General features: G+C 36.3%; 1 protein-coding gene across 3 annotated transcripts; it reads left to right on the top strand.

The window, feature by feature from the left end:
- The first annotated feature begins 7,924 nt into the window (after window positions 1-7,924).
- LOC107460177 (uncharacterized) lies at window positions 7,925-9,219 on the top strand. Of its 3 annotated transcripts, none has more exons than XM_021128512.2 (2): window positions 7,925-8,392; window positions 8,726-9,219. In XM_021128512.2, exon 1 carries the CDS (start codon window positions 8,010-8,012, stop codon window positions 8,355-8,357), a length of 348 nt encoding a protein of 115 aa, XP_020984171.1. In that variant the 5' UTR covers window positions 7,925-8,009; the 3' UTR covers window positions 8,358-8,392; window positions 8,726-9,219. The 3 variants fall into 3 exon arrangements, with proteins under 3 accessions (XP_020984171.1, XP_052109048.1, XP_052109049.1); XM_052253088.1 differs by having other exon boundaries at window positions 8,731-9,219; XM_052253089.1 differs by having other exon boundaries at window positions 8,778-9,219.
- Window positions 9,220-10,353: the final 1,134 nt, after the last annotated feature.

The raw sequence follows: 10,353 nt of genomic DNA on the forward strand, positions 1-10,353 counted from the left end.
ATCGCGATTGAGGCCCATCGCTGCCGTTGCTGTGTTTGCACCGTCGTCATCCTCACCACGGAGCCAGAGTCGTCTTCATGCATGGTGGAGTCAAAGAGGGAGAGAGTTCGCGAAGAGAGAGAGTGCGTGAAGAAAGGGAGACTAACGTAGGAGAAGCGCGGTACGAGAGAGGAGGTGATGTTGTTCTCGTCACCGTCGCCAAACCCCATTGTTGTCATCATCGCACGTGGTGTCACCGTCGTGGACAAGCCCAGGTGGAAGCCGCCAATGTCGCGTACTCTGTCGCCGCTGCTTGGGAGGTGTCATCGAGCCTTTGTCACCAGAAAACAGTGCTGATGTCACCGAGATCCACTTCTGGTAAGGGTTTTGCTTTTCAGTTTTCGTTCTTTTGGATTCTGGGACTGTTATCGTCATTGCATGGTTGTTACAGTTGCCGTCACCGAGCTTTTGGCCGCCGCCGTCACTTGAGATAGTTGTCGGAGCCGTTGCCGGATCGGTTTAGAGGCCACTGCTGCTTCGTTCTCTTATTACAGTAAGTACCTCTGTCTCAGAACCCTCATCGCTAGTATTCCGTTATATGTTATTAAAGATTTCGTGACATTGATGATTAGGATTTACTTATCGAGGTTGCATGTTGCAATTAAGACTGTTTTTGTTATTGCAAACGTGAGCGGAGCTGTGGTAGCAGTCGCTGCTGTTGCGGACTAGGGAAGAAAGAGATTTATTGCGTTAAAGTCGCTACGGACTTGATTCTTTGAAGTAGGGGTTTATTTTAAATAAGAAATTCGATAAGCCAAGTACAAGTACCGGTTCAGAATTTCACAAAATGAATTCGTCAATAGTATAGCTCCAAACCGATGACTAATCCTCGGATCAAATTTAAAAGAGGGATTTGGTTGTCACAAGTTCAATTCCAATAAAAGTTTAACCAAAGTATTCAAACCTCGAGTTGTCTCACAAAGAATGGGCAAACATGTGCATTAACATTGGTTAGAAATATGGGGTTGGAAGTCATAACACAAAATTAAACTACTAAACTTATCATGCAAGGAAACTTAAAATGCAAGGAACTAAATCAAGTAACCAAATCAAGAGAACATATAATCTACTTCTACTTTAGAATTAAGCAATGAACTAAAGCTATAACTAAACAAGTGAGATTTTAGGGTTTCAAATATGAATAATAAAAAGAACTCTTGGTTAAGCATGGGAATTGGGGTCACCATCCTTGTCTATAACCATAACTTGCTAATTATGAGGAACCAAACTCACTAAGTCTACCTCCAAGAACCTTAAGTACGTAACATCTACTCCTAGGTTTGAGGTACGTCAAGTGACTTGATCAATTTCAACCCATAAGTCCCAACCAATCTACTAATTAGATTAGTAGTGGGTTGGTGTCAATGAGTGTCAACTTGACCACTAAGGATTCTCCAATCAACAATCCAATGAGACCCAATGACTCAAGGTCACCCAATCCTCATAGCTTAGACCAAGAGTAGAAAGAACTACTCCATAATCAAAGAAAATATTTCTTCAAACACATGGAATGCACTAATAATAGACATGTTCAAATTACAATTAAATTGGAAATTATAAGAACCCACTAACAATTATCTATAAAGAACAACTCAAATAACACTAATGATCATAGAAAACATCAATGTACTCATAGAATTCCAGATCCATAATATTCATAAAATGGGTAGAAATTTGAAAAATAACAAGATAACATAATTCAACACAAGATCTAAGCAAAATTATACTAGGGAATTCAAATTAAGTAATCATAACTAGAAATTAACAAAATTCAATCCATAAATTTAACAATGGGAGATCAAAATCAAACTAAATCTAGAGAGGAATAAGGGTTTCTCTCTCTAGAAGAACAAGAACAAAAAAACTAGCAAAAGTTGTGTCTAAGTGTATAATGAGTGATCCCCCCTTTCCCCCTACAATCCCTGGGTCTTTTCCCTTCAGAGTGTGCTTGGAATTGGGCCTGGAAAGCCTCAGAAATCGCCAGCTACGATTTCATTAATGAGGTCATGTGCTGGACGCGACGCGTACGCACCAAGTACGCGCGGGCGCCAATAGGCTTCTCAATCCACGCATACAGGCAAGGTGCGCGTGCGCGTCGGTGCGGTTTTTCCTTCGCGTCAGCTGTGCGCGCCGTTTCCCAGTAGCACGCATCCATGCGTGCGCGCCATGTACGCGTGTGCGTCGATGCTCAGACTCCAAAACTCTAAAGCTCCATGTTTCCTCACTTGTGCATGCTTCCTTTCCATCTTCTAAACCAATCTTGCCATGTAAACTCTGAAATCACTTAACAAATGCATCACGGCATCGAATGGTAATAGAAGAGATCAAAATATAGCATTTTTGGGCCAATTAAGCATGTTTTCAATCATGAGGCAAAATAATGAAGGAAACACAAAACCATGCATTTTATGTGGATAAGTGCGGAAAGTATTGACAAAATCCCCTCAAATCAACACAAGACAAACCACAAAATTGGGGTTTATCAAAAATATTTTGGGCTTTGAATACCTAATAAGTTTAGTAGATTAATGTAAATAGATAAATGCCTAGGATGTAAATGATTTTCTGTGGAGATTGATATGTTGTGTTTGTTATTGAATTAGTTTATTTCTGGATTTCTGGTGAAATTGATTGAATCTATGGATTTTAGTTTTCTTTGATTTTAAATCGATCATGATTAGTCTTAAATGACGGATTTGAAAGTGTTGACATAAAATGTTAGTTTTGTTGAGTTGAAGTTGAATAGAGGGGACCCGTAATGAGTGGCAAATTCCAGGTTTTAGGGGATGTGCTGCCGAAATTTTTCTTGGAATTTGAAGGAGTTTAAGTTATGATTTTGAAAATGAATTTAATTTGAATTAATTATCAAAAGAGATAAGTCTTGAATACTTTTAAGGATTTTAAAGAGAATCGGATTTTCATGATTTGGTTGAATTGTGAGTTTAACCCATATGATTCTTACTAATAATGAAGAGAGATTTGATTAACTAGCTAAAGATTTTATAACAGTAAATTAAGTATAAATTCAAGGGCTTGAAAATATGAGAGTAAGTTCGAAGTGTATGCTTGAATTAAGATGTGATCAGTGACATTTGAATTGATGGAGGTGTGATGGTGATTTCGATATTGAGGGAGAGGATAATGATTGAGAATGATGTTGAAATTGAAATTGACAATGAGACTAAGTCTGAGGTATACCTGCCTGGGTAGAATGTAGATGTAGTGGAGTGATTCCGCTTGCTCCCAGTTTGTTTTTAATCTTCTGGGGTAGATGTAACGATGGTGGTTGTATCCCGCTTGCTCCCAGATGTTGACCCTGTATTGCAAGATGTGGTCAGACACTTAGACCTTTTCGGATATTATTCCACCTTGAAGATGTGAAATTCCTCTTGGTAGATGCGTGCACGCAAGGACTGTCTAGGGTTCGCTACCTGACATGTCGGGTTGGCTGTATAATCGACAGATAAGCTCATTAGTCATAGGGCAGGCATGCATCATTTGCATTTGTCTGTGTTATTTGGCTGTGAATCTCGTTATTGGTTTGCCTAAATGAGTAATTGTATCTATGTGCTATTTGATCTAATTGTCTATCTGTAGTCTCTATTTGTATATGCTTCACACTATTTTGTCTGTGTTTGACAACTGATAGATCCCTCATGCTGGCGGTGGTGACGCTGAGGGTTGTTTATGATATGTGGTGGTGGAGGTTGAGGCAGGTGGACTAGGTGTTGCTTTATTACTCTAATTTATGAATTGGTTGGTTAGGAGTGAGTGATGTAAGATGGGTAGGAAGCCCTTAGGCACGTTGATAAACCACTATTTTATGGCTTATGTTGTGTTTGATTGAGTGATTTTTATCAAGCCTTTGCACACTTATTCATACTATTTGCATGGTTTTAGAATTCCTTCCTTATGATATGACATATGAGAAAACATGTTTCTTATGCTTTAAAATAATCAAATTTAATTATCTTTTCTTACCATTCGATGCTGTGATTTGTGTGTTGAGTACTTTCAGGTTTTATAGAGTAGGAATGACTTAAAGGATGGAAAGAAAACATACAAAAATGGAAGGAAAGCACAAATTGGAGTTTTGGAGAAACTGGCAGTGACGCGTCCGCATGGACGATGCGAACGCGTGCTTAACGCAAAAGAGAATCGACGCGAGCGCATGGATGACGCGAACACGTGACTCGCGAAACACAACTGACGCGGACGCATGACTGACGCAACTGCGTGGAAGAGCAACACTCTAGATGACGCGTCCGCGTGGGATCTGCAGAATTTGCAGAAGTCGGCCCTAGCGACTTCTGGGCCCTTTTTGGCCCAGATCCAACCCTAGAGAACACAGATTAAAGGGTTATAAATAGAGGAGATCATAATTCATAGTGTGAGGATTGAGATGTAGTTTTTAGAGAGAGAGGTTCTCTCCTCTCTCTTAGGATTAGGATTAGGATTCCTCTTAAAGGATCTAGGATTTATTTCTTTTCTTCATCACAGGTTCAATGTTCCTTTAATTTATATTTTTCTTCCAGTTTTAGATACTCTAATGCTTTTATTTGATTTATGTTGCCAAATTGGCTTATGAATTTTTCATGTTAGGATTTTCTTAACTAATGCAATTTAAGGTATTTTCAGATATATGATTTTAATTTAGCTTTCTATATTCTTGGCTTTGGTTGATTAATTGGTAACTCTTGAGTTGTCAAACTCATCATAATTGATAATTGATATCTTTTCTGATTGATTTAGATTCCTATAACTCTAGTTTTTCCTCAGGAGTTGACTAGGACTTTAGGTGTTAAATTGATTTGTCCACTTAACTTATCTTCATAGTTAGAGATTGACTTAGTGGTAGCAAAAATATAATTCTCATCACCATTGATAAGGATAACTAGGATAGGACTTCCAGTTTTCATACCTTGTCAAGAGTTTTTCTTTGCTATTGATTTATTAATTCCTGCAATCTATTTTTCTCGTTCAAACCTTTTTCAAAACCCAAAAATATTGTTTTCATAATCAATAATAAATCATACTTCCCTGCAATTCCTTGAGAAGACGACCCGAGGTTTGAATACTTCGGTTATTTATTTTTATTGGGTTTGTTACTTGTGACAACCAAACGTTTGTACGAAAGGATTTTCTGTTGGTTTAGAAGCTATACTTACAACGCGACTATATTTTTATATTTCTTTACCGACAGAAAATCCGATTCGTCAAAACGTTTTTGGTCCTTTTCATTTCTTTAAACTATTCGCTTTAATAAATTGTGAACTAAAGAAGTTTTTTTAGGACTTTTCAAAATATATTTTTCTACAAAACTTTTCCAAAAGGTTATTTCAAGGATAAACTACTTTATAATGAAATTAATTCTATTTGCAAGTATCGCTTTGCTTTGATGGTATTTTCTTCCCTACTAAGAACCTGCTAGGACGATGTTCTCACTCCCCTACATAATTTCTTTTGCAGTGACAGGTTCATGAAGCTTTGGCGCAAAGCTGCGACCAATCTACATAACTTTATTTATATATGTTGTATTTTATGTTTGTTAGTTTAGTTGAGGTTTTACCTCTTACCATTTGTCAGTTTGAGATTTTAGAGGGACAGGATTTGTATTTGAGGAGATTTGATTAAGTCTATGAATTTATTATTATGTGAATATTAATATGTGACTATGTGGTTTAAAGTAAAGACTTTTCGATTTCATGACTAAGGATTCGGTGTATATTTGCGAAGGCTCAATATTAAATAAATATAGTATGAAAATTAAAGAATTGGAGGTAAGTAATGCCTGAACTTTTTGTACGATCATAAGGTGTTAAAAGTAAGGGTATTACACATATACCACAAACACATTTCCATCAACCATTTATTCAATTCAATCCTATCTTAAGGTCTACTAGTCTAAGTTTCACAAAACATTACATATTAACTAAAGAAAATCGAAACTATACCTTGGCCAATTCCCACACTAGTGCAAAATCACCAAATTACCTCCAACCAAGTTCAATAGAGCTCCGGCCACCAAAGTTCAATCCAATTGCCAAACCAACTCCAATAATCACAAATTTCAATCTAATATCATGCAATATACCTAAATCAATACTAAGGTTCACAAAATTAATAATCCATAAGGGTTAGGATTTTCTTACCTTATCCACTATAATTTGGGATGAAACCTAACAATTACCCGATGCTAGATACCACCTAAACAACCAATTTCACAACACTCACTCAATAACTAAATCCAAAATTTGAAATTTGTTAGGGAAGAAAAATGGAGTATGAAATTTGAGTTCTTACCAACTTTGTTTGGCTAAAAATGACGGGCTCAGTGAGAGTTTTGCGTGGCCGCAAACAGCACGCGAATCGGAGCACCGTATCTTAAGATATGACCAAATGAAGAAGAAGATGAATAGTAACCTTATTAGGGTTCTTCTTCTTCAATCTCAGCAACTCCCCCTCTCTTTAGTGTGTTATGAGCTGAATTGGTTCACTAATTGGGTATTTATATGTTGGGCTTGGGCCAAGTTGGACTCGGTCCAACTTTTTACCGGTTTTTGGTTCGTTTGGCCCAACTTTGGGCCAAAACTTTTAGAATTAGTGCCCGATTTTCAATTCTAAATATTTTTCTAAAGATTTTTACAGTTTTATTTTCTCTCACGCAGTACCGAACAAACTTAAGCTAGTATTGCCGGCTAATTTACCGATACGCTTTTCAACGCAATTTTTTGTAAAAAATTACATTTTTTCCACTCGAAAAAATATACTAAATTTAAATCTCACCTTTAAATTTTCTAATTAATACTTCTAAATTTTGGAACCTATTCCAAAAAGTTAAATTATTATTTTATTTTAATTAAACAGTTAATAACTTTCAGTTCTTACATAGGCGAAGGGAAGTGGACGACGACGGAGAAGGGGAATGCGGTGGTGGGTAGGAGAAGAGCAAAGTTAGGAGACGGCTGGAAGAGGAAGAAAATGATTTCAGAAAGGAGAGAGGGTTACGCATTTGGGGTTGGATTAGAGAATTGGGATTGAATTAGTGGGTATTTTCTTCTTCTTTTTTTCTGACGTCAAAACGACATTGTTTTTTAGATATATTACAAAACCAAATCTTAAAAAAATTTGGCCAATTCACCGATTAACCATCAATTCGGTCAATTTTTTAACCAATTTTTTATAGGACGATTTTAGAATTAACTAGACTAACTAAATAACTGATTCTCAATTAATTCAGTCGAACCAACCAGTTCAATTCAATTTTCAAAACCTTACTATTTTTATAAATAATTCTAGTTGATATATAAATAGCGATTCATTTTGACCGTCTCTTATACAGAATTAAATTATGCTATCTATATAAAATAATTAACAATAATACTATAATCATCAAAATTTGATAATTAATCATATTAAATATATATTAAAATTAATTATTAATATTAAATATATATTAAAATATAAAAATAAATTAAATAATAAATAAATATATAATAATTAATTTTAATAACTAATTTTAATATACACATCTTATTTTTGTTGAGAATTATGAGATTGTCAATTGTGACGCCTACGAGATGTAAAGGTGAAGCCCTTAAATAATGTCACGGTAACGTTTTTAGTTTGTGGGTATTTTTGACATTTTGGATAACTGTTAAGGTAATTAATAACTTAATCATAAATGAGTAAGAAGAGCATGAAGAGGGTGGAAATTGGTAAAGATGGTTAAAGATAGGGAAAGCAAACTCATAAGCGACACGTAAGAATAAATGGAACGACAGACACGTGGAGGGAGATGATTGGTGTTTGAAAAAATTGGCGGGTGGACGACAAAGTAGTGGATCCATTTCACTTTCCCTTTTCTCTTATATTCAATTATTCATTGCAATTCCTAAGAGTTAGAGTCACAAAAGCAACGGAATGTGTCTAAGCTACGCAAGCCAGTAGTTAAAGTCATTTCTCTTTTGATGGCGGTATGTGATGTAGTTGTGAGCAACCTGACGATCATCTATGTAGCAGTGATCGCGTGCGTTAAGGCATACGGGCTTATTGTGTGTGGTCAAAGCTTCGGCGGTGGCTTTGTGGTGATTGTGTCCACCACCGTAGTCGCTTTTATCCTTGTGGCCACACTCACTTGGGATGTGTCGCGTAAAGCCACGTGTCCTTTCAGCCGCCATCATGCTCAGAGCCTAATTAACCATCATGACCATGAGATGTGCAAGGGAGGCATATGCTGGCACGGCGTCGCGGTTAGATCCCCAGCTTCTCACATCCGTTTCAGACTCCCCCAGCAGATTCCTTACGCGGCTTTCTAACACTTCAGTTTCCAAAATTCATAATACTAGTAAAGGTACAGAGAGAGACCAACATATATAAATGTATATCGTTGCTGTTACTACAAGATTTCCGCTTGGATTTTGTTATTATTATTATTATTTTTATTTTGGGTTAGGTATTATATATATGCGGCAGCTTTACTCAGTGTTTGGTGTTTGTTCATATTAATTTAGAGTATATATACTTATTTACTAATAGCTTTGTGTAAAATGTTGATCGGAGATAGATAGATGGAATTTCATGTGAATAAATAAGAATTTCCATTTTGTTTGGTACCAATGCACAGTGAATTTCAGTTTTGATCTTAAATTTAAAGTCTCTTGGCATTATTTGCTGCGTGATACAGTGAAGGATGTTATAATTAAGAGTGATATGAATGTGATGCCTGTTGGATGAAGGAGGAGGGAGCAGAGTGGGTAGAGTCATTGGTTGGCGGAGGTGAAAGGTGTGATCACTTCTTCTTGGTAATATACATGTGGATTTTTGGTAATTGCTCTTCACTCTATTGGCCGAGTAAACTTTGTTTTCTCACGACGAACATTGTGTACGACTTGATTTTATTTATTTATTAATATTTTCACTACGGACATGTTAATATTATTATTGCTTGTCGGAGTGATGGGAAAATGAAATCTACACCTGGCTGGCTGGAGGAGTGAAGGGGGACCATACTGGATGAATATATCTAGCGCTTTTCGTATAATATCTCGTTCCTTAAGTAGCCAGCGAGTACACTATAGTCAGTGTATTATATTAGATATTGTGTATAACATTATAAGTGGGTTATTATGTTATGCTTTTTATTCTAGTGATGCATCTTAATTTTAACTAATTATTCTATTCTGTTCAATAACTTTTATCCAAAAAATATTTATTAAGTGATGTACGAATTAATAGTTGCGAACAAGTCAAATAAACATCAATATTAATAATGATTTTAACGCTACTGTGTTGAGAATCAGACTGGCAACTAAACCAAAATGCCATATTGACCCACAAAATGTGAAGACACACGCCAACGTTGCGGGAAGTAACAACAAAAAAGGCTCCACGTAATTAGATAGATGGGATCATATGTAAGCAAAGAAAATTCCTAACAGGAATTTCGTGGGTGACTTCTTTATGTTTCTATTTCTTCAATCTAACTGATATGATCATTACCTCATAATGGTCGTCATTATTATGCGTTATAACTCGGCTCCATGACCATTAAGCAATATACGATGTACCTCGTTATCTTCCGTTACTATTTGGAATTATGATCAATAACTCGGCGACAATAACGTCTTCATCATAACTGATGCTCCAACGACAAAATAAGATCGGTTACGTTAAACGGTAAAACCAAGAACATAACGGACAAATAACTCGTCATATATAAAAGGGAAGTAGACTATTTCTAAAGCACCAAGTTTTTCCTGAGAAAACTAGAATACACACTAACTTAAGTTTCGGAGTGCCTTTGCAGGTACACTCCCCTCTCTTTACATTGCTCGTGCTCTCACATTCACGACGAACATAAGGAACTCGGATTCCAAGAGACGGACGTTCAACTTTGCAGCACATAGCTCGGCTAATCTCGAGGAGTTGAGGCCGATCTATTTCCCAGGCAAGATCACTAACTATAAATAATTACATAGTACCCATGCACTGAAGTACCATTCTGATGGTGAGAAACATGATACTCTGCCAATAATTTTCTGACATATTAATAGTTTTCAATAGGAATAATATCAGAAATCAGAAGCTACTTTCATGGAGGTCAAGAATGCTTTTAGCCAAATGGATGCGAGTTCCAACTAATATTTGTAATTGAAACCATACATTGGGTCAGTATTGCACATGTCTACGAAAACATGAATAGATTGTACTCTTTTATACACCTAACGTTCAAGGTTCAATGTAAGATTGAGTGCTGAAATGACAATCATAATATTCAAATACCAGGGAAAAACATCAGAACATTCATTTTTT

The sequence above is a fragment of the Arachis duranensis genome, chromosome 8, assembly GCF_000817695.3.
Source record: "Arachis duranensis cultivar V14167 chromosome 8, aradu.V14167.gnm2.J7QH, whole genome shotgun sequence".
NCBI classification, from domain to species: Eukaryota; Viridiplantae; Streptophyta; class Magnoliopsida; order Fabales; family Fabaceae; genus Arachis; species Arachis duranensis.